Source organism: Brachionichthys hirsutus, chromosome 13 (genome assembly GCF_040956055.1).
Source record: "Brachionichthys hirsutus isolate HB-005 chromosome 13, CSIRO-AGI_Bhir_v1, whole genome shotgun sequence".
Classification (NCBI taxonomy): domain Eukaryota; kingdom Metazoa; phylum Chordata; class Actinopteri; order Lophiiformes; family Brachionichthyidae; genus Brachionichthys; species Brachionichthys hirsutus.
This window is the reverse complement of record NC_090909.1, coordinates 77,204-101,038: the sequence shown is the minus strand read 5'-3', so window position 1 is coordinate 101,038 and position 23,835 is coordinate 77,204. Positions and strand designations below refer to the sequence as shown.

Sequence of the window (23,835 nt, the reverse complement as noted above, 5' to 3'; positions counted from 1 at the left end):
TCAGTACCGCTGAGCCCGGCGTCCGGCCTGCTGCTGTCCCACGTGGACCACAGCTCTGCTCGTCTGTCCTGGGCGTCCAGCTCCGGGGTCAAAGGCCACCGCATCATGTACGTGGAGACCGACGGCGTCCAGACCAATGAGGTGAGAGGACCTGGGGGCTCCGGCCAATGACAAACCACTGCGTTAAGATGGCCTCACGCCGGACACGTCTGCAGGTGGATGTCGGAGCCGTGAGCAGCTGGTGGCTCGGGAACCTCACCTCCCTGACGGAGTACACCGTCGGAGTATTCGCCGTGTACGATGAAGGGCAGGCCGATCCCGTGACCGACAGCTTCATCACAGGTAGGAGAGCGTCTTCATCCGGACCCGCTCCAGAACCAGCTCATCGGTGGCTTTTCGTCCCCCTGGTGTTCGTTCAGCGCCGGTTCCGGACCCCCTGGACCTGAGGAGCAGCGACGTCTCCACAGACGGCTTCAGGGTGTCATGGCAACACCCCGCCTCTGACGTGGTTCTGTACCGACTCACCTGGACGCCGGCCGACTGGGGAGACAGCGAGGAGGCGAGTGGGTCTGACCCAGAAGGATGACACGGTGTCCCGGTTCCTTTGATGGTGTCCCTCTACAACGGGCCCCCCCCCCACCCCCACCGCTCCGTTTCAGGTTCTGGTGAGCGGCGCCGTGAGCAGCTACCTGCTGACGGGCCTGAGAGCTGCTGCTGAATACCAAGTCCTCCTGAGCGCCGTGTACGGCGGCGAGGTGGAGAGCGACCAGCTGATCCTCGTGGAGACCACCGGTACGTGGTGGGTCCGGGGGGGGGGGGGGCCCGGCTGCTTTAATATCCGCACCTGTCTTGCAGCCGCGATAACGACCACCATCGCTACGACAACCACCACCGCAGAAGGTAAAGCTACGGTCATCGCCCGCCGGGCCTTCTGACCCCCCGCCCCCCTTGTGGGGGTCAGGACCTTCATGTCTGCTGATTCCATCCTGTGATCCTGCAGCGCCTCGCTTTGGCCTGCGGGGGATGTGGATCGGTGAGGAGACCACCTTCAGTCTGCAGGTGTCCTGGCAGCCGGCCCCCGTCGCTGAGGTGGAGCATTACCGGCTGAGCTACGGCAGCAAGGCAGAGAGAGCAGTACAGGTACAGTACAAGTACACAGTAGCGTGTATTACAGTACAAGTACAGTACACAGTAGAGTGTATTACAGTACAAGTACAGTAGCGTGTATTACAGTACAAGTACACAGTACACAGTAGAGTGTATTACAGTACAAGTACAGTAGCGTGTATTACAGTACAAGTACACAGTACACAGTAGAGTGTATTACAGTACAAGTACAGTAGCGTGTATTACAGTACAAGTACACAGTACACAGTAGAGTGTATTACAGTAAAAGTACAGTAGCGTGTATTACAGTACAAGTACAGTACACAGTAGCGTGTATTGTAACGGCGTAGCGCTGTAACGCTGTAACTCCGTAGCGCTGTAACGCCGTAGCACTGTAACGGCATAGCGCTGTAACGAACGCTCTGACTCTGTAGCGCTGTAACGCTGTAGCGCTGTAACGCTGTAGCGCTGTAACGCCGTAGCGCTGTAACGAACGCTCTGACTCCGTAGCGCTGTAACGCTGTAACGCTGTAACTCCGTAGCGCTGTAACGCCGTAGCACTGTAACGGCATAGCGCTGTAACGAACGCTCTGACTCTGTAGCGCTGTAACGCTGCAACGCTGTAACTCCGTAGCGCTGTAACGCCGTAGCACTGTAACGGCATAGCGCTGTAACGAACGCTCTGACTCTGTAACGCTGTAGCGCTGTAACGCTGTAGCGCTGTAGCGCTGTAACGCTGTAGCGCTGTAGCGCTGTAACGCCGTAGCGCTGTAACGCTACGCTGTAGCTTCCTGGAGGAAGAACCGGCGAGCGACGCCACCACAGTCCAATCAGATCTGTTCCTGGGGAAGGTGGTTTTGGATCGCATGAATCCGCTACTGATGGTATCAGGACCAGTTTCACGGCTCCAGCTTCTGCGTGACACAGCAGTGGGACCGACGGTGGGGACAGTCGTCCTAAATGTGGGCATGAAGGGCTGAGGCTCAGACTGGCCTGTGATTGGTCCATGACTTCCTTGAGTCTGTGCCTGGTTCTTCACCTGAACCCTAACCCTAACCCTGATCTTGCAGAGGACGGTGCCCGCGGGTCAGAACAGCCTGGTCCTGCAGCCTCTGCTGTCGGACACGGAATACAAAGTCGCCATCACTCCTGTTTACCCCGACGGAGACGGCCCGGCGTCCGCCCAAGTGGGACGAACACGTAAGTCCTTCCTGCCTTGCTGCTTCGTGGCCACGTGGGGGCGCTGTAAACAGGTAGTGATCAACGTTTGTTGTCAAGTCCTCAAAGACCCCCAGCCTCAGCTGTCCTGACTGTCGTCACGGCGATGAGGCCTCTGAGGGACGGGTGTTTTTGAGCGTCTGACTTCATGGCTCTTCTCTTCTTGTCATTGGTCCATGCTGGAGCTGTGGTTTTCCTCCTCTGACCCCCTTCTGTCCTTGCTCCTCAGTTCCTCTGTCGGGACCGGAGAACCTGCGAGTGTCGGAGGGATGGTACAACCGCTTCCGGATCAGCTGGGACGTCCCGCCTTCACCCATATTGGGCTACAGGGTTGTGTACCAGCCCGTGTCTGGTGAGAAACACTCACAAATTGTGTCCACGAGATGAACCTGGATTTGCCATTCATTCCAACTGGAACCTCAATTGCCCCCCTGCAGCTCCTGGACCAGCTCTGGAGACCTTCGTGGGGGAGGACGTGAACACCATGTTGATCGTCAACCTGCTGAGTGGGACGGAGTACAGTGTCAAGGTCATCGCCTCCTACAGCACCGGGTCCAGCGAGGCCCTTTCAGGGAGAGCCAGGACCCGTAAGTCCGTCCTGATGTTCGATTGGGTTGACGGGTCCCGGCAGAACACAAAGCAGAGGCCTGGATCCCGATCGTCCCGTACGAGGCCTGAGAGCTGGAAGAGCTGCTCACCCTAACCCTAACCCAGTGGTTCTCAAACGGTTCTCAAATAGTGGGGCGATGTCAGGCCGCCTGTGACCGTGGAGAACAGATTTTTTTGCCGTACGAGATTAAAGTGTAATTGCACATCCGCTCCAGTAGTTGGCAGTGGCGCCCTGATTGTCAGAGTGCACGCAGGGAGTATTAGCTCTATGTTGTTTTTTGCAGAAGAAGAGCGGTTGTAAACAAACCCTCAAGAGACAGCGAATATTTAACGGAGAGACGGAGATGATAAAACAAAGGAAGGTCAGTCGAACGCCAAGACTAGGAAATATGACGTTTATTAATGTTATTTAATTTAAGCGAAATGTTTTTTCCTTCCTCGGGGGGGTCGTAACAGAAAATAATTGAGAAGCACTGCCCTAACCTATGCCCTATGGATCGACTCAAAGCGTTACCGCTGCCCCGCCTCCCACTGCCCCGCCTCCCGCTGCCCCGCCTCCTCTTGACAGTCACAGCTGGCTTTCACAAACTCGCCCAAAATGTTGAAGCTGTAATTATGACTTCTAAATGATTATAATTCTAATATGCTAAGCAAATGGAGCGCTAGTATAGAGTACACCAGTAGTAGTCCTGTCTTCTGATTGGGTGGGCAGCTTACATCCCGCCTCCACAGAGCAGCGCCTGAAGCAGAGCTCTGAGGACGATGAACGTCGCTGCGGAGGAAAGTTGATCTGTGTTATTCACGTACATTTATCAACCTGCAAACGTGATGTCACCACCCAGAACCAGAACCAGAACCTGAACCTGAACCTGAACCGAGTCTCTGTCTGTCTGCAGTGTACCTGGGCGTGACGAAGATGAGCGCCTATCAGGTGAGGATGACGGGTCTGTGCGCCCAGTGGCAGCCTCTGCGACACGCCAGCGCCTACAGGGTGGCCATCGAGTCCCTGCTCAGTGAGTCAACATTGGGTTCAGGCCCCGCCCACAGCTCATTCCCTGTTGGCTGATGCGATGGCTTGATTGGTGTTAAGGTACTCAGCCCGCCTCCGTAGCACAGGTGGCACTGGTGTAGCGCTTTCCAATCCTCTATGTACAGACCCCTCCATGTTCAGACCCCTCTACGTTCGGACCCCTCTACGTTCGGACCCCTCTACGTTCAGACCCCTCTACGTTCAGACCCCTCTACGTTCAGACCCCCCTATGTTCAGACCCCTCTACGTTCAGACCCCCCTATGTTCAGACCCCTCTACGTTCAGACCCCCCTATGTTCAGACCCCTCTACGTTCGGACCCCTCTACGTTCGGACCCCTCTACGTTCAGACCCCTCTATGTTCAGACCCCCCTATGTTCAGACCCCTCTACGTTCAGACCCCCCTATGTTCAGACCCCTCTACGTTCGGACCCCTCTACGTTCAGACCCCTCCATGTTCAGACCCCTCTACGTTCGGACCCCTCTACGTTCGGACCCCTCTACGTTCAGACCCCCCTATGTTCAGACCCCTCTACGTTTGGACCCCTCTATGTTCAGACCCCTCTACGTTCAGACCCCTCTACGTTCAGACCCCTCTACGTTCAGACCCCTCTACGTTCAGACCCCTCTACGTTCGGAACCTCTACGTTTGGAACCTCTACGTTCGGACCCCTCCATGTTCAGACCCCTCTACGTTCGGACCCCTCTACGTTCGGAACCTCTACGTTTGGAACCTCTACGTTCGGACCCCTCCATGTTCAGACCCCTCTATGTTCAGACCCCTCTATGTTCAGACCTCTCTACGTTCAGACCCCTCTACGTTCAGACCCCTCTGTGTTCAGACCCCTCATTGGTCCAACTAGATGACCAGGTCAATATTTATGACGAGCAGTATTTACATTGATTACGATTGGTGAGTTTAATATTCTTTTAATCATTTTTCTGGTTTACGGTTGCAATAAAAACTAAAAAGCGACAATAAGTCTCAGTCGACGAGCTCAAAGACCATCACAGTGTTCTTCAGGATGAGGAGCCTTTGATAACAGCCAGGTGTTCTCCTGCAGATGGTCAGAAACAGGAGGTGAAGCTGAGAGGAGGAGCCAGCAGACACTGTTTCAGCTCCCTGAAACCCGACACCCAGTACCAGATCAGCGTTTCTGTTCAGCTGCAGGACGGAACCGAAGGACCCGAAGTCACTGTGACCGAGACGACACGTAAGCTCGTACCTGTGTGACAGGTGTGACAGGTGGAGGTTGGGTGTGTGACAGGTGGAGGTTGGGTGTGTGACAGGTGGAGGTTGGGTGTGTGACAGGCGGAGGTTGGGCGTGTGACAGGTGGAGGTTGGGCGTGTGATAGGTGGAGGTTGGGTGTGTGACAGGTGGAGGTTGGGTGTGTGACAGGTGGAGGTTGGGTGTGTGACAGGTGGAGGTTGGGTGTGTGACAGGTGGAGGTTGGGTGTGTGATAGGTGGAGGTTGGGCGTGTGACAGGTGGAGGTTGGGTGTGTGACAGGTGGAGGTTGGGCGTGTGACAGGTGGAGGTTGGGCGTGTGACAGGTGGAGGTTGGGTGTGTGACAGGTGGAGGTGATATGCTCCTGGTTGCAGGTTATCATGTGTGTCTGTGTTTCTTTGCAGTACCTGTCCCGACCTCAGCACCAACCCGGCCCCCCACCACTACAGCTTTACCCACAATCCCTCCTGCCAAGGAAGGTACGAGCTAGTTTGAAGCAGAGAGGCGGAGTCTCCTGCCTTCTGGATCTTTTATTAACAATTAGTTAATCAATGTTATTTTATTTACCGCAACCTCAGAGGTTGCACGGTCGTGTCTCCCTTGAGCCGGTCCCAAGCCCGGATAAATGCAGAGGGTGGCTGCAGGAACGGCTGCAGGAACAGCTGCAGGAACGGCTGCAGGAACAGCTGCAGGAACGGCTGCAGGAACAGCTGCAGGAACAGCTGCAGGAACAGCTGCAGGAACAGCTGCAGGAACAGCTGCAGGAACGGCTGCAGGAACGGCTGCAGGAACGGCTGCAGGAACAGCTGCAGGAACAGCTGCAGGAACAGCTGCAGGAACGGCTGCAGGAACAGCTGCAGGAGCGGCTGGGTCAGGGTTAGGGTCAGGATCAGGGTCAGGGTTAGGCAGTCGACGAGAAGCTCGATTTTCTGTGGCGACTCCTGACGGGACGACATGAAGGAGGAAGAAGATTGTCTGATGAAAACCGCTTCTTCCTCTTCCTCTTCCTCTTCCTCTTCCTCTCCATCCAGTCTGCAAGGCAGCCAAAGCGGACCTGGTCTTTCTGGTTGATGGCTCTTGGAGTATTGGGGATGACAACTTCCTGAAGATCGTCCACTTCCTGTACAGCGCCACCGGAGCCCTGGACCGGATCGGTCCAGATGGCACGCAGGTACCTCAGAAGGGCTCTATCAGCTCTTTTTTGCCCCGTTGCCCCCGTTGCCCCTGTGGCCCCTGTTGCCCCCTGACCCAAAGTGTTCCTGTCGGTCCAGGTCGCTATCGTCCAGTTCAGCGACGACGCCCGGACTGAGTTCAAGCTCAACTCGTACGACGACAAGGAGCGCCTGCTGGACGCCATCAACGGGATCTCTTACAAGGGAGGGAACACCAAGACAGGTGAGTCCAGAATGGGGGGGCACCAGTGCTGGCCTATGACAGCATATTGATTATTGTATTGATTAACTAACCCTAACCCTAACACAGAGATGGTGTCTGTCTCTCGAACCAATCAGGGAGCTTGATACCTGAAAGCTCCGCCCAGGTCTTAGAGTGCTTCTGTCATGGGTCAGTGCTTCCTGCTGCCGGGTCCAAACAGGACACAGATTGGTTCTGGTCAGGGTAATCAATCCTCTCATGGAGCACACTGAAGGGCGTTTGATTATTGGAACAGGAAACGCTTGTTGTGGGCTATTTTCGGCCAATCAGACGCTGAATAGAAGGAACGCCGTCCTTTCTTTATCGCGGGTTTTACGCTCCAGGAGGTGAAAGTAGGATCAAAGATAAAATAATGGAAACGCCAACATTTGTACGTACTATGAGTATATGAATACATGAAATACAGAAAGTCCCGATACCTGGTACCTGAGCGACGCCGAGGACCGGCGGAGCTTCACCACACCTGTATGAGGAAGGTGACGATGGATTTGATTGAGTCTCTCTATCCAATCAGGTCGAGCCATCCAGCATGTCAAGGAAAACATCTTCATGGTCGAGGGAGGAGTCAGGAGGGGGATCCCCAAAGTCCTGGTGGTCCTGACTGACGGCCGATCTCAGGACGACGTCAACAAGGTTTCCAAGGAGCTGCAGGTGGAAGGTGAGCTCAAAGATCAAAGACCAGCTGGAGGCACGCCTCCCTTCCTTGTCCATTTCATCCAGATCCATAGACTGAAAACAAGCGCTCCTCTCGGCGTGAGACAGGAAGGCCCCCGTGTTCACCTGAAGGCGTTTGTGTCCCCGTCTGACTTCCTGTTCAGGCTACATTGTGTTTGCGATTGGCTTTGCCGATGCCGACTACGGGGAGCTGGTTAGCATCGCCAGCAAACCCAGCGACAGACACGTCTTTTTCGTGGACGACCTGGACGCCTTCGAGAAGATCGAGGAGAAGCTGGTGACCTTCGTGTGCGAGGCCGCCACAGCCAGTGAGTCAATAAAGCAAGCGTTGTCTCCAGGGGGAGGGTTTAGTGCTGTGTGACGCCCCCCTGCGAGGGGGGGCGTCACACACACACACACACTCTTTGTCTCGGCTGCAGCTTGTCCATCGGGTCTGATGAGCGACAGCACGACACCAGGTAGAGAAACTCCTCCCTTTCATTGGTTCTCATGGTCATGTGATGATCTGAAGCTTCCAGCAGGGACCAAAGACCGACAGGAAGTGACTAGAGCGTGTTTCCTGTTGTCAGGGTTCCGTATGATGGAGCTGTTTGGGCTGGAGGAGACCCGGTACAGCAGTGTCTCTGGTGTTTCCATGGTACCAGGCACTTTCAACACCTTCCCCTGTTTCCAGCTGCGCAGTGATGCTTATATCTCTCAGCCAACCAGGTGGGGGCGCCACCTTAGACGCTCTTAACCGTTGTCAGGAAATCTCTTTCAGATTTTGTAAAGGGTGTGTATTGGTGGTATGCTAACAGATAGGGTGACATCATCATTAGAGACAGTGACATCATAGTCATTGTCTGAAAGTCTTCTCTTTAAGCTGCGCTAACGCCCTCTGGTGGCTCTCCTGGTGCAGGTTCATCCACCCTGGAGGCCTGCCCTCAGACTACACCCTCACGCTGCTGTTCAGGCTGCTGCCCGACACTCCGCAGGAGGCCTTCAGCCTGTGGGAGATCCTGAACGAGGACAGCGAGCCGCTGGTTGGACTCGTCCTGGACAGTGAGTCTCCGATCAGACGCAGGACCGACCGGGATACTGGGTCACACTGGAAGTCCTTTCTGTACACAAAGAGACTTGCATAATCAATAATAATATCAGCTTGTGGTTTGTGTGACTCCCTGCAGACGGAGGAAAAACTCTGAGCTTCTTCAACAATGACTTCAAAGGAGAGTTCCAGACGGTCACCTTCGAAGGACCAGAGATCCAGAAGCTCTTCTACGGCAGCTTCCATAAGGTGATCAGTGATCGATCGGTGGCGGCTTCCATAAGGTCAGCGTCACCACGTAGCATCGCCAGGTAGCGTCGCCAGGTAGCGTCGTCAGGTAGCATCGTCAGGTAGCGTCGTCAGGTAGCGTCGTCAGGTAGCATCGTCAGGTAGCCATTGATCGATCGGTGGCGGCTTCCATAAGGTCAGCGTCACCACGTAGCATCGCCAGGTAGCGTCGCCAGGTAGCGTCGTCAGGTAGCATCGTCAGGTAGCGTCGTCAGGTAGCGTCGTCAGGTAGCATCGTCAGGTAGCCATTGATCGATCGGTGGCGGCTTCCATAAGGTCAGCGTCACCACGTAGCATCGCCAGGTAGCGTCGCCAGGTAGCGTCGTCAGGTAGCGTCGTCAGGTAGCGTCGTCAGGTAGCGTCGTCAGGTAGCGTCGTCAGGTAGCGTCGTCAGGTAGCGTCGTCAGGTAGCGTCGCCAGGTAGCGTCGTCAGGTAGCGTCGCCAGGTAGCGTCGCCAGGTAGCGTCGCCAGGTAGCGTCGTCAGGTAGCGTCGTCAGGTAGCGTCGCCAGGTAGCGTCGCCAGGTAGCATCGTCAGGTAGCCATTGATCGATCGGCTGTTTGTCTCACACAGCTCCACGTTGCGATCAGCAAGACGAGCGCCACGGTGATGATCGACTGCAAGATGGTGGCTGAGAAAAGCATCGACGCGGCGGGAAACGTCACCGTCGGCGGCCTGGAGGTTCTGGGCAGGATGGTCCGGTCCGGAGGGAGCAGGCAGGGCTCGGCACCGGTACAGCGCACGCACACACACACACACACACACACACACACACACGCACACACACACACACAGCTCGGGGGAGGGGGTGTCTGCCCGTGAATCACTGGAGGATCAGATTCAGAATCACCGCATCCGAGCCGACCACCTGGGACACAGACGTGTCCTTCAGGGGTCAAAGGAAGGCGGGGGGGGGGGGCTTGTAGGGTTTCATCTACTCTACTATTCATGTTCGTCACCGATTCTCCAGGCCGGGGAGGAGATCCTGCCCCTAGTGGAGGAGTTCAGGTACCTCGGGTCTTGTTCACGAGTGAGGGAAGGATGGAGCGAGAGATCGACAGACGGGTCGGTGCAGCGTCTGCAGTGATGCGGACTCTGCACCGACCCGTCATGGTGAAGAGAGAGAGAGAGAGAGAGCTGAGCCCAAAGGTGGAGAGAGAGAGAGAGAGAGCTGAGCCCAAAGGTGGAGAGAGAGAGAGAGAGAGCTGAGCCCAAAGGAGAAGCTCTCCATTTACCGGTCGGTCTTCGTTCCTACCCTCACCTGCAGGTCGGTCTCCGTTCCTACCCTCACCTGCAGGTCGGTCTTCGTTCCTACCCTCACCTGCAGGTCGGTCTCCGTTCCTACCCTCACCTGTGGTAACGAGCTTTGGGTAGTGACCGAAAGAACGAGATCGCGGGTCCAAGCGGCTGAAATGAGCTTCCTCCGTGGGGGGGCGGGGCTCTCCCTTAGAGATGGGGTGAGAAGCTCAGTCATCCGGGAGGAGCCAGATGTCTCTGCCGTGTCTCTGCCGTGTCTCTGCCGTGTCTCTGCCGTGTCTCTGGCGTGTCCCTGTCTCTGCCGTGTCCCTGCCGTGTCTCTGCCGTGTCCCTGTCTCTGCCGTGTCTCTGCCGTGTCCCTGGCGTGTCTCTGCCGTGTCCCTGTCCCTGGCGTGTCCCTGCCGTGTCTCTGGCGTGTCCCTGGCGTGTCTCTGCCGTGTCTCTGCCGTGTCCCTGCCGTGTCTCTGCCGTGTCCCTGCCGTGTCCCTGCCGTGTCTCTGCCGTGTCCCTGGCGTTTCTCTGCCGTGTCCCTGGCGTGTCTCTGCCGTGTCCCTGTCCCTGCCGTGTCCCTGCCGTGTCCCTGCCGTGTTTCTGGCGTGTCCCTGCCGTGTCTCTGCCGTGTCCCTGCCGTGTTTCTGGCGTGTCCCTGCCGTGTCCCTGCCGTGTCCCCGCCGTGTCTCTGCCGTGTCCCTGCCGTGTTTCTGCCGTGTCCCTGGCGTGTCCATCTTAAAGTGCATTTTATCCGCTCCAGTTCCAGCTCCAGATCTTCGACATCGTCTGCAGCACCTCGTGGGCCAACAGAGACAAGTGCTGTGAACTTCCTGGTCTGGTGAGGTCAAAGGTCATTTTGATTAAATGTGTTAATCGTGAAGTCAATTCAACTTTATTCATTAACAATTCACATGCAAAGAGCTTTACAGGCTTACCCCCCCCCCCCCAGGGGGGGAGTAGTTAGACTGGATCAGCAGCAGGACATTAGCCTACACGCTGGGGGGGGGGGGGGGGGGGGTGTCTGTGGCTTGTTTTGTTTTACCGAGCTGTTTATGGGGGGGGGTCTGTGGCTTGTCTTCTTCATGTCACCCAGAGGAAGGAGGCAGACTGCCCGGCCATGCCCAAAGCCTGCACCTGCACCCAGGACAGCAAGGGCCCCCCAGGCCCCGCTGGACCACCAGTGAGCCCCTGATTGTTTTCAGGCATTGATCCTACGATCTATTTGTACGACATCACATGTTGCATGTTCAGTTTAACCCGCCTCCTCTTTGTTTCAAACAGGGGGGGGCAGGGATCAGAGGGGTCAGAGGTGAACGTGGGGAGCCGGGTCCAGTGGTAAGTTCTGTCGGTTTGAGCCCGACTCATTACTGTCCCGTGTGGCCAATGGTTTTACGGAAACAGTCCCTGGCCAGAACCGAGTTCACAGAATAAAGTTGAATAGGCTCCTCCTCCTCGTGGAAGGACAAGCCGGCACAGAGGTGAACGCTACCATCATGAAGATGTTGGTGCCCCCATGTGGTGCAGCAGCAAACTGCATGAAGACATCTCCACCCAGTTCAGACTTCTTTGTTTTGTTAAATCCTGTGATCACATGACCTCCATCTTTCTTTGTTGTCTGGGTGGCCCGGTATTATCCCAGGGCAATGATGTCAGAGGTCAGGCGGGGTCAGTGTGGACCAGCCTCTCAATGTGCTCTCCATCAACGGAGATAAAGCTCCTCCTTCGTGGTCGACTCATCTGGACACACAAGAATAAAGATTCCACGAGCCCGTCGTCCCGTCCCGTCCCAGGCCGACGCCCAGGCCGACGCCGCCTGGTGGCTGGAGCCCGAAGACGCTGCCGTGACTCCTGAACTCCCGGGTCACCGCGACACGCCTGCGGTACAACGCTCCTTTAGCCGGGCCAGTAGGGGGGTGTCCCAGTCTGACGAGGTCTTTAAGTTGTCCCTGTTCAACTTGAAGTCAGCAGTGACAGAGACACAAAACATCGGACTGCCGTGTCTCCACCAATCAGAGCCAGGAGGCGTGTCTGAAGGTGTCAATCGTTGGCTGTCAGTTAAAGACAGCAGCCTCCTCTTTGTCATATGATCAATGCTTGAAAAGATGGTGAGCTGTGATTGGTCGGGGGGCAGCTGATCTGCATGAACTCTGTCTCCAGGGGGCGACTGGTCCAGGAGGGGAACCCGGTGTACCCGGACCTCAGGGACCCCAAGGTCCCCAAGGACCCAGTGGACGCTCCATCATAGGACCCCCAGTAGGTCTCACGTTGAACATGAGCTAGTCATTTGAAGTTTGTTTCCATGGCAACGAGATGGCTCAAAGCTGGGTCTCTGTAGTCTTTGGCCTGTCCCATGTTGTGTTCATGAGGGGTGTCTCTAATCTGCAGGGGCCCCCAGGAGAGAGCGGACAGAAAGGTGAGGCGGGGCAGCAAGGGCCACAGGTAAGCCGTCGTCCTGCTAAACAGCAGACGGACTGATGATGACGAGGTTCTGCTGAGGCGATGGGCTGCCTGGAGACCGGCGGGACCTTTAGGAAGCTAACGGGTTAATAGTACTGCCTTTGGAAGACGGTTACTTCTGCAGCTCGGATTGATGCGCGTTCCTCGTGTAGTTAGCATGTCCGGTTCCGACGCATTTACAGCAAGCAAAATAACGGTGACTGTAAATGAATCCAGGTTTACCGTTTCCTTTGAAGTTTCTATTTTAGGCTTTTTATTTGGGTTTGCTGATGAATGTAGAAAGAAACGACTGCAAAAGACTTTAAATCATGAAGTTCACAGAAAAGGTGTTTATCTGTGGGCTGCTGCCAGATGTTCCCAGACGGGTTCTAACTGCTGCTGCGTGAGTGTTTGCATCTTCAGTGACCTGCGGTGACCTCTGCTCTCCTCGTGTTCCAGGGGGTCTCGGGCAGAGCTGGAGCTCAGGGCAGAGACGGGCCTACAGGAAGCAGAGTGAGTCAAATACGTCACGCTCATCTGGATATTTCTACCTGTTAACTCCTCCAGCCAGAGGGGGCGACCTTCTGATGCAGAGGGCGGTCCAGTTGGCCTCAACACCAAGTGAATGGATTCTGTAGAGACACCAGGACACCTGATGATTCCAACCTCTTCCTCTGATCTCCAGGGGCTTCCAGGTAAAGACGGGGAGCCGGGCAGACGTGGTCCTCCAGGAACGATTGTAAGTGATCAGACTCCAATTACAAGTCAATGACAAAAGGAAGCGCCTCCCACGTACCAGCATCATTCTCCTCATGCCTTTCTGTGCTCCTCAGGGGACTCCAGGAGCCCCGGGGGCCCCAGGTAACACTGGCCCTCCAGGAAAAATGGGAGAACTGGGACCGCCGGTGAGTCAAGATGCTACCCAGTCTGGGTTTGTTTCACGTCCCCCTTCCTGGAGAAGAAACGCCCCATTTCTTCCTTTTCACGCCGTCCCTCTGTGGATGGTCATCCGTCTGCATGATGACACAGCGTCTTACGAAAGAGAGTTCCCCAACCCCGACCCCAACCCCAACCCTAACCCTAACCCTAACCCTAACCCTAACCCTAACCCCAACCCAAACCCCAACCCCAACCCTAACCCCGACCCCAACCCCAACCCCGACCCCGACCCCAACCCTAACCCCAACCCCAACCCTAACCCCAACCCCAACCCCAACCCTAACCCCAACCCCAACCCCAACCCTAACCCCGACCCCAACCCTAACCCCAACCCCAACCCCAACCCTAACCCCAACCCCAACCCCAACCCTAACCCCAACCCTAACCCCGACCCCAACCCTAACCCCAACCCCAACCCCAACCCTAACCCCAACCCCAACCCTAACCCCGACCCCAACCCTAACCCCAACCCCAACCCCAACCCCAACCCTAACCCCGACCCCAACCCTAACCCTAACCCTAACCCCGACCCCAACCCCAACCCCAACCCCAACCCCAACCCCAACCCTAACCCTAACCCCAACCCCGACCCCAACCCCAACCCTAACCCCGACCCTAACCCCAACCCCAACCCCAACCCTAACCCCAACCCCAACCCCAACCCCAACCCTAACCCCGACCCTAACCCCAACCCCAACCCCAACCCTAACCCCAACCCCAACCCCAACCCCAACCCCAACCCTAACCCCGACCCTAACCCCAACCCCAACCCTAACCCTAACCCCGACCCTAACCCCAACCCCAACCCAGACCCTAACCCTTAATCATCAGGAGTGCAGGACAAAAAATGTCCCGATAACGACGGTATCAACAAATATGTAAATAATGGTACAATCATTCAAATTCATCTTTGTTTTCTCTCTTTTGCCAGATGAGTTGTACTCAAAATAGCTGTCAGAGGAAGTATTGAAACAATAGGATGCAGTAACTGTACGACTGTACTGCAGTTACAGTTCGTGGTTTACTGGTTTACCATGAAAACAGGTCATGTCTGTGCCGGTCCATGTTTCTTTACTGATGCATCTCTGTTTCAGGGTCCACCTGGAAGCAAAGGGGACAAAGGTGAACGGGTAAGAAACTGTCCATGATTCAAGAAGAGCAAAAAAGAATCAACTGCAGATGGTTCACCTTCATCCAAGAGGCTTCTTCAGTTCTAAATTACTTGTAAAGAGTCCAGATACTTCTACTCCTGTTGGAGGGCCCAGATACTTATACTCCTGTTGGAGGGCCCAGATACTTCTACTCCAGTTGGAGGGCCCAGATACTTCTACTCCAGTTGGAGGGCCCAGATACTTCTACTCCAGTTGGAGGGTCCAGATACTTATACTCCTGTTGGAGGGCCCAGATACTTCTACTCCAGTTGGAGGGTCCAGATACTTCTACTCCAGTTGGAGGGTCCAGATACTTCTACTCCAGTTGGAGGGTCCAGATACTTATACTCCTGTTGGAGGGCCCAGATACTTCTACTCCAGTTGGAGGGTCCAGATACTTCTACTCCAGTTGGAGGGTCCAGATACTTCTACTCCAGTTGGAGGGTCCAGATACTTATACTCTTGTTGGAGGGCCCAGATACTTCTACTCCAGTTGGAGCAGAAGGCAAAGGACCCAAACCACCAGGACAATAAGACCGGTCCAGTTGATTCTGTTTTGCTCTTCTTGATGTATCTTGACCCCGATGACGGAGAACCGACACAGATCCGTGCTCGGTCAGCCCAACGGTGAAGCAACGGACGATGAAGTTCTTTTACTCACCGGCACATTGACACTGTGTGAACCTGGACCGTTTGACCGTTTCATCCTGGCCTGTGTTACTATGTGAACCTGGACTGAAGTCAGGGAGCCCTGTTTGTCCCTAGGGTGACCTCCAGTCGACAGCGTCGGTGCAGGCCATCGCCCAGCAGGTGTGCGAGCAGCTGATTCAGAGTGAGTAGGACGAGCTTTCATTCATCGGGTCCTGACGGGCCTGTTTCTGGCTAGCATGTTGCTAATAAACGAATATTAATATTTGATGTGTCTACTGCGTCGTCTTCCTGTTTTCAGGCCACATGGCACGATACAATTCCATTCTGAACCACCCACCCAGTCCGCCAGTCTCCATTCGCACCGTGCCAGGACCCCCAGGAGAACCTGGCAGAGCGGGGTCTCCAGGCAGCCAGGGAGAACAGGGACCCACAGGAAGACCTGGCTTCCCGGGACAGAATGGACAGAATGGTCAACCAGGAGAAAGAGGTGGAGAAGAGTGCAAACACTGACTTGTGACCGGTCGGTTCTGTTGACGTTTCAAGTCGGACCAGCGCCTGCTTTAAAAATGAAAATGTGTGTTTGTGTCTGTGTGTTCAGGTCAACCAGGTGAAAAGGGTGAGAAAGGATCCCAAGGTGTTGGAGTCCAAGGCCCCAGAGGACCTTCAGGACCCCCTGGTAAAGACGCCGTGCCAGGTCACATTAGTCCTCCATGGGGTCTTCCTGAATATTGTTCCACCTTTCCACCCAGGTGCCCAGGGGCAGGGCAGATCTGGCAGCCCAGGAGCATCGGGGCGACCCGGAAATCCTGGGCCGCCTGGTCGGCCTGGAGTACCAGGACCAGTTGGTTCTGCTGGGCCACCTGGTTACTGTGACCAAAACTCCTGTGTGGGCTACAACGTTGGCGGTATGTATAGAGTCTCTGAGTAGAACACCTGTGACCCATGAGGGCGTGGTCTTCGTTCCTGTTGTGGGCGTCCTTTCACAGCAGTCCTGGTCACCTGTCTCGGGTTGGTCTAGGGAGGACTGGCTGAGTGCTGCTGGATCGTCGGATCAATGCTTTCATTTAGCAACAACCTCTAATTAGCATCCTTTGCTGCAAGTAGAAAGAGTAATCGAACTTTTATTTTGAGGCCGAAAGGAATCCTCATGAATAAGTGAATATGTTAAATATGTTTCATTAATTTGGTTCCATTTCTGGTTAAAACGTCAACTCTGAGTTAATCAATCAATCAATCAATCACTTGCACGTGATGGAAGCCGTTCATCCCGCTCCGTGTTTGAAACCTCAGGATGCAGAATTCCATGTTAACGGGCTGCTCCGAACGGCTAAACCAGTGAAGTTAATCTGAAGAGCTAAACCAGTGAAGTTAATCTGAACAGCTAAACCAGTGAAGTTAATCTGAAGAGCTAAACCAGTGAAGTTAATCTGAACAGCTAAACCAGTGAAGTTAATCTGAACAGCTAAACCAGTGAAGTTGATCTGAACAGCTAAACCAGTGAAGTTAATCTGAACAAGCTAAACCAGTGAAGTTAATCTGAACAAGCTAAACCAGTGAAGTTAATCTGAACAGCTAAACCAGTGAAGTTAATCTGAACAGCTAAACCAGTGAAGTTAATCTGAACAAGCTAAACCAGTGAAGTTAATCTGAACAGCTAAACCAGTGAAGTTAATCTGAACAGCTAAACCAGTGAAGTTGATCTGAACAGCTAAACCAGTGAAGTTAATCTGAACAAGCTAAACCAGTGAAGTTAATCTGAACAAGCTAAACCAGTGAAGTTAATCTGAACAGCTAAACCAGTGAAGTTAATCTGAACAGCTAAACCAGTGAAGTTAATCTGAACAGCTAAACCAGTGAAGTTAATCTGAACAGCTAAACCAGTTAAATTAATCTGAACAAGCTAAACCAGTGAAATTAATCTGAACAGCTAAACCAGTGAAGTTAATCTGAAGAGCTAAACCAGTGAAGTTAATCTGAACAAGCTAAACCAGTGAAGTTAATCTGAACAAGCTAAACCAGTGAAGTTAATCTGAACAAGCTAAACCAGTGAAGTTAATCTGAACAGCTAAACCAGTGAAGTTAATCTGAACAGCTAAACCAGTGAAGTTAATCTGAACAGCTAAACCAGTGAAGTTAATCTGAACAGCTAAACCAGTTAAATTAATCTGAACAAGCTAAACCAGTGAAATTAATCTGAACAGCTAAACCAGTGAAGTTAATCTGAAGAGCTAAACCAGTGAAGTTAATCTGAACAAGCTAAACCAGTGAAGTTAATCTGAACAAGCTAAACCAGTGAAGTTAATCTGAACATCTAAACCAGTGAAGTTAATCTGAACAAGCTAAACCAGTGAAGTTAATCTGAACAGCTAAACCAGTGAAGTTAATCTGAACAGCTAAACCAGTGAAGTTAGTCTGAACAGCTAAACCAGTGAAGTTAATCTGAAGAGCTAAACCAGTGAAGTTAATCTGAACAAGCTAAACCAGTGAAGTTAATCTGAACAGCTAAACCAGTGAAGTTAGTCTGAACAGCTAAACCAGTGAAGTTAATCTGAAGAGCTAAACCAGTGAAGTTAATCTGAACAAGCTAAACCAGTGAAGTTAATCTGAACAAGCTAAACCAGTGAAGTTAATCTGAAGATCTAAACCAGTGAAGTTAATCTGAACAGCTAAACCAGTGAAGTTAATCTGAACAAGCTAAACCAGTGAAGTTAATCTGAACAGCTAAACCAGTGAAGTTAATCTGAACAGCTAAACCAGTGAAGTTAATCTGAAGAGCTAAACCAGTGAAGTTAATCTGAACAAGCTAAACCAGTGAAGTTAATCTGAACAAGCTAAACCAGTGAAGTTAATCTGAAGATCTAAACCAGTGAAGTTAATCTGAACAGCTAAACCAGTGAAGTTAATCTGAACAAGCTAAACCAGTGAAGTTAATCTGAAGAGCTAAACCAGTGAAGTTAATCTGAACAGCTAAACCAGTGAAGTTAATCTGAAGAGCTAAACCAGTGAAGTTGATCTGAACAGCTAAACCAGTGAAGTTAATCTGAACAAGCTAAACCAGTGAAGTTAATCTGAACAGCTAAACCAGTGAAGTTAATCTGAACAGCTAAACCAGTGAAGTTGATCTGAACAGCTAAACCAGTGAAGTTAATCTGAACAAGCTAAACCAGTGAAGTTAATCTGAACAAGCTAAACCAGTGAAGTTAATCTGAACAGCTAAACCAGTGAAGTTAATCTGAACAGCTAAACCAGTGAAGTTAATCTGAACAAGCTAAACCAGTGAAGTTAATCTGAACAGCTAAACCAGTGAAGTTAATCTGAACAGCTAAACCAGTGAAGTTGATCTGAACAGCTAAACCAGTGAAGTTAATCTGAACAAGCTAAACCAGTGAAGTTAATCTGAACAAGCTAAACCAGTGAAGTTAATCTGAACAGCTAAACCAGTGAAGTTAATCTGAACAGCTAAACCAGTGAAGTTAATCTGAACAGCTAAACCAGTGAAGTTAATCTGAACAGCTAAACCAGTTAAATTAATCTGAACAAGCTAAACCAGTGAAATTAATCTGAACAGCTAAACCAGTGAAGTTAATCTGAAGAGCTAAACCAGTGAAGTTAATCTGAACAAGCTAAACCAGTGAAGTTAATCTGAACAAGCTAAACCAGTGAAGTTAATCTGAACAAGCTAAACCAGTGAAGTTAATCTGAACAGCTAAACCAGTGAAGTTAATCTGAACAGCTAAACCAGTGAAGTTAATCTGAACAGCTAAACCAGTGAAGTTAATCTGAACAGCTAAACCAGTTAAATTAATCTGAACAAGCTAAACCAGTGAAATTAATCTGAACAGCTAAACCAGTGAAGTTAATCTGAAGAGCTAAACCAGTGAAGTTAATCTGAACAAGCTAAACCAGTGAAGTTAATCTGAACAAGCTAAACCAGTGAAGTTAATCTGAACATCTAAACCAGTGAAGTTAATCTGAACAAGCTAAACCAGTGAAGTTAATCTGAACAGCTAAACCAGTGAAGTTAATCTGAACAGCTAAACCAGTGAAGTTAGTCTGAACAGCTAAACCAGTGAAGTTAATCTGAAGAGCTAAACCAGTGAAGTTAATCTGAACAAGCTAAACCAGTGAAGTTAATCTCTAATCTCTAACTGGGAGGCGTGTCTTCTCCTGGTTCCAGCGCTAACGCCAGCGGGACCCGTGTCCTCAGTAAAACCGTCTTACTAAAGGCGGGGCTTAAAGGCGTATTTACGGTTAGGCGCCCACTGGGGGGCTGCTGGGGGGCCACTGGGGGGCCACTGGGGGGCCACTGAGGGGCCGCTGGGGGGCCACTGGAAGCCCGACAGCGTCACGCCTGCCCCCCCAGCGCTGGGCTGGGTTTCTGTGTTGCTGCTAAATGACTAAATGATTGGAAGACCCTGAACCATCGTCAGCCCTCCTTCCAGATGACCAGCATCCTCTGCCAGTCCTCCGTAACCATGGTAACCATTGCTAACGCTGCTAACCCTCTTGCACCTCACTAACTTAATCAAATCCAAACCCCGGCTTCCTGTGGGGTGGCGGGCGGCCATGTTTGTTGCCTATCATACTGGCTTGGCTCGCTGGCTGGTTGGTGATGATGTCACTGAGGGCGGTGCCTCGCTGGCTGGTTGGTGATGATGTCACTGAGGGCGGTGCCTCGCTGGCTGGTTGGTGATGATGTCACTGATGGCGGTGCTACCCCCCCAGTCCAACTGCCGTCCAGCGTCTTCCAGAACTACGATGAGGTGGAGGAGGACGATCCTTACCGCTACTACCAGCCCAACTACCCGGCCCCGAGGCCCGTGGCGCCCGATGACCCCGCCCTTGCCCCGGACAACATGGAGCTGAGGTCCCCCGGGGTGCACCGCGGCTCCCGGAGCCTGGAGGGCACCGATGGACAAGCTGGTCCAAGGAGGAGGCTAAAGAGAGGAGCGAAGACGCTGCCTGGACTAATGGCGTGAGGAGGAGACGGGGACGGAGGCCCGCTGTCCCTCACGGGGACTCTGGGACTGTGGTGGACTTTTCAATAAGTGCCTGATGTAGAGGGGGCGGGGTGGGCGGGGCAGGCTGGACTATTTTAACTCCATTGGAGTAACAGAAAGATTTTGATTGGAGGACAGTTTTTAACATTTGGCTCGTCCCGTTGCCTGGGTGACGCCGTGGACACGTTCAAGCCGACGACCTCGGAGGTCCCGACACAAACGAGGCTAGCTAGCGATGCTACTGCTATCGCTAGCTAGCGACAAAAACGTTTAAGGGTAAAGACACTTTACTGACAGTCAGCGTTGGTGCTGTCTCCATGACGACGCTAGTTGGGGTTAGAACTCAGACATTCCAAACTTCGGTCTCCTCGTTGAGCCCTCCTCACCTGCGCGGTGTTCAATGTCCAGGTGAGCTCTTCAGCGATGGGGACACCCAGGTGTTTGGAGGTGTTCACCGTGTCCACGTCAAGGTCCTGGATGAGGACCAGGACGTCCAGGACAGACGTCCAGCCCCCCCCCCCCCCGAGGAGGAAACTCATTTGGACCGCTTGTATCCGGGACCTTGACCTTGCGGCACCGTCCGTCCGTCCGTCCGTCTCACGCTGCTTCCGTCCCTCACACCTGAACTCCCCCACCCACAGACTCCTCCCCTCGGATTTGGAGGTTCTGATCCTCATCCCACTGGCTTCACACCTGGCTGCAAACCGCCCCCCAGGCTGGAGGACGCCAGCAGGGCCGTCGTTGCGTAGTGGACCTACGAGGAGATTAGGGGCGTGGCTCCGTCTGGTGCTTCGTTACAACATGAAATACAGGTAATAGAAGTAAACAACACCAACCTGCGGTTCCCAAACCGGCCCCCCTCCGGCCCCCCTCCGGCCCCTGGCTGCACCCACGAGTCCTGTCCATAAAGATTATGAACAGAACCGGTGATAAAGGGTCCAACGTGCACCTGGAACAGGTGTGACTTACTGCCAGCAACGTGAACCGAGCTCTGAGCCATCATACAGGGACCGGACCCCGTAGTCCCGACGCACCCCCCCTCCCCCCCCCCCCCACAAGACACTTGTTCTTATGTTAATCCTGATTAAAACGTTTGATGTCTTCCTATAATCCATTAACGTATTCACAGGTAAAATAAATCTCGTGCTATTGATCTATTAATGATCCTGTTTCCTGTCTTTTATTCAGACAGGAGAGAAACGGGGGGGGGGGGGGGGGGGGGGCGTGTCTCGTCCCTGAAGCTTTTTATTTGCAGACATTTATGACACAGTCTGCTCTTGATTAAAAAAAATTATTTTAAAGACTATTTTAAGCCTTGAGTGGTTTGCTGTCTAACTTTTGTTGCTAAGCAATAAAACCTGCCTATTGGCTGCAGCCGGCCCGTTGGCATGGCAACAGTAGCTGATTGTGTATCCTGGAGACACCTGCAGAAACGAAGGTCCCTGAATGCACCACATCGGGATTTAAGATGAAATAAAGTCAGTGATACTAAAAAGCCATTTCCCCGGGTGCAGAACCAAAGTCGACCCCCCCTTTAGACTCGACCCCCCCTTTAGACAAGCGTCACATCTGGTTGATTATGAAACGACACAATCTCAAATGAGAACTTCGAGCTTCAGTCAGTTACTTAAAGCACTCCAAAAACGTGTTCATTCGGGGGGGGTCGTCCCTCCAATAAACCCGACCCCCCCCCCCCCCCCCCCCAAAGTAATGTGGAGATCAGTGCAGCCATTCCAATCATTAAAAATGAAACAAGCATGCTTTGTGGGTTCGTAGTATCTCGTCATGCTACAAACATCAAAGAAACTCAAAAGTCTCAAAAGTCTCTCTGTCTGTCTGTCTGACTGCCTGTCTGCCTGCCTGCCTGTCTATCTGTCTGCCTGCCTGCCTGCCTGTCTATCTGTCTGCCTGTCTGCCTGCCTGCCTGTCTATCTGCCTGCCTGTCTGTCTGCCTGTCTGTCTGACTGTCTGTCTGCCTGCCTGCCTGTCTGCCTGTGTCTGTCTGTCTGCCTGCCTGTCTATCTGTCTGCCTGCCTGCCTGTCTATCTGTCTGCCTGTCTGCCTGCCTGCCTGTCTATCTGCCTGCCTGTCTGTCTGCCTGTCTGTCTGACTGTCTGTCTGCCTGCCTGCCTGTCTGCCTGTGTCTGTCTGTCTGCCTGTCTGTCTGCCTGCCTGTCTGTCTGCCTGTCTGTCTGACTGTCTGCCTGTCTGTCTGACTGTCTGCCTGTCTGTCTGACTGTCTGTCTGCCTGCCTGTCTGTCTGCCTGTGTCTGTCTGTCTGCCTGTCTGTCTGCCTGTCTGTCTGTCTGCCTGTCTATCTGCCTGCCTGTCTGTCTGCCTGTCTGTCTGCCTGCCTGTCTGTCTGCCTGTCTGTCTGTCTGCCTGCCTGTCTGCCTGCCTGCCTGTCTGTCCGAGCGCATAACTCATGAACTAGTAACCCAATCGACTTGACGTTTTTACACAAGCAAGGTTCTGTCCGTGGCTCGGTCCTCCCTCAGAATGGCGTTGATCCGGATCTGGATCCAGATTCTAGAACTTTTTAAAGGATTCTTTCACGCTTTCTGACATTTTTCTTAATTTCTTCAAAACGCATGGCGGTATGGATCTGAAAAGAATCACACACAAGTACTCCTTAAAGGTCTATGACCAGGACTAATTTAGGCCGGATCCAGATCACAATCCGGATCTGAGAGCTAATTTTCCTTCTAAAATCTGCATTTTTCAGGAGTCCATCCGGACCTCAATTCTGGAGCGAGAGACTTCAGATTCGGTGTGAACACTCATAGTTCATTCTAGTTTCATATACGTTACAGGTGTAGTTGTATCTTGTGCCGTTCCCGTTCCCGTTCCCTAACCCTAGCGCAGGTTTGGCCCATCTGATCCGGATCCTGTTTACTGCCTCACTAGATCGAACAGTCGATTGGAGGCGGGGCCTGTGTAACAGGGTTGTTATGGACTGGTTAAGTCCTGATAAGTTGTGGGCCAGTGCCTGTCACAAAGACTGGTTGTTTTAGGCTTAGTGTTTTTGTTCTATATTTTATTGTAAGTACACTAGTCCCTCATTTTCCGCGGGGGTTACGTTCCAAAAACAACCCGCAATAAGTGAAATCCGCAATGTAGTAATCTTTATTTTTTTTTAATTATTATACATGTACATAAATGTTAAGGCTGTAAAACCCCTCACCACACACTTTATACACGTTTAACAGGCATTAATCTAAATAGATTGTTTCAGTATTATAGAATGAAACCAAAGATCAAAACCTTTTCAGAACTAAACATTTGTTTGAGAAATATAAATATATAGTACGTACAGTAAACGTTTTCCTGTTAATAATGTTAAGGCGTGCAGGTCGAGGAAAGAGCCGCTTGGAGTGCAGAAGAACAAATATTCTACTCGTGCTGTCTTTAGCCTCTCATGCTGCTTTATTGGATAGCTTAGCACAGCGGAACGGCAGCGGCTACATGTATCAACAGGAAGAAACAAAACCCAAAAGGGACGTGACGTTTATGCTCCTACAAAATAAAAGCCTCTTTTTACACAGAGAATAAGAGCGCTATAAAACAAACGCTTAACAAATAAACATGATAGCTTTTAGAAATAACGAATTTAATTTTAATGATCAACCTACGAGGTTGAACAAATGAGGAGTTATTAATAGCAACTCGCGTGTATTTCACAGTTCCTCCGACCAGGCCTTCGTCCTTGCGCCGTTTCAAGACGCGTTCAAGTGCAAAAACAAAATCTGAAAAATTGCATTAAAACTCCGCGAAGCAGCAAAGTCGCAGAAGAT

At 52.4% G+C, this 23,835-nt stretch overlaps 1 protein-coding gene across 1 annotated transcript in view; it reads left to right on the top strand.

Moving 5' to 3' along the window:
- LOC137903284 (collagen alpha-1(XIV) chain-like) overlaps positions 1-21,194 on the top strand; it is a 33,679-nt gene extending 12,485 nt beyond the window's left edge. Inside the window, exons 13-47 of the mRNA XM_068747428.1 lie at positions 5-141; positions 216-342; positions 420-559; positions 660-792; positions 856-900; positions 1,001-1,145; positions 2,180-2,307; positions 2,555-2,677; positions 2,763-2,912; positions 3,831-3,947; positions 5,028-5,177; positions 5,597-5,671; positions 6,224-6,363; positions 6,464-6,587; positions 7,141-7,284; positions 7,445-7,609; positions 7,721-7,759; positions 7,871-8,009; positions 8,200-8,342; positions 8,468-8,577; positions 9,190-9,348; positions 10,625-10,702; positions 10,958-11,044; positions 11,146-11,199; positions 12,022-12,117; positions 12,250-12,303; positions 12,760-12,813; positions 12,986-13,039; positions 13,134-13,205; positions 14,334-14,369; positions 15,156-15,222; positions 15,340-15,528; positions 15,640-15,717; positions 15,791-15,950; positions 19,732-21,194. Coding sequence (XP_068603529.1) covers positions 5-141; positions 216-342; positions 420-559; positions 660-792; positions 856-900; positions 1,001-1,145; positions 2,180-2,307; positions 2,555-2,677; positions 2,763-2,912; positions 3,831-3,947; positions 5,028-5,177; positions 5,597-5,671; positions 6,224-6,363; positions 6,464-6,587; positions 7,141-7,284; positions 7,445-7,609; positions 7,721-7,759; positions 7,871-8,009; positions 8,200-8,342; positions 8,468-8,577; positions 9,190-9,348; positions 10,625-10,702; positions 10,958-11,044; positions 11,146-11,199; positions 12,022-12,117; positions 12,250-12,303; positions 12,760-12,813; positions 12,986-13,039; positions 13,134-13,205; positions 14,334-14,369; positions 15,156-15,222; positions 15,340-15,528; positions 15,640-15,717; positions 15,791-15,950; positions 19,732-20,020 — 4,001 coding nt within the window. The 3' untranslated portion in view covers positions 20,021-21,194. The remainder of the gene's footprint in view (positions 1-4; positions 142-215; positions 343-419; positions 560-659; positions 793-855; positions 901-1,000; positions 1,146-2,179; positions 2,308-2,554; positions 2,678-2,762; positions 2,913-3,830; positions 3,948-5,027; positions 5,178-5,596; positions 5,672-6,223; positions 6,364-6,463; positions 6,588-7,140; positions 7,285-7,444; positions 7,610-7,720; positions 7,760-7,870; positions 8,010-8,199; positions 8,343-8,467; positions 8,578-9,189; positions 9,349-10,624; positions 10,703-10,957; positions 11,045-11,145; positions 11,200-12,021; positions 12,118-12,249; positions 12,304-12,759; positions 12,814-12,985; positions 13,040-13,133; positions 13,206-14,333; positions 14,370-15,155; positions 15,223-15,339; positions 15,529-15,639; positions 15,718-15,790; positions 15,951-19,731) is intronic.
- Positions 21,195-23,835: the final 2,641 nt, after the last annotated feature.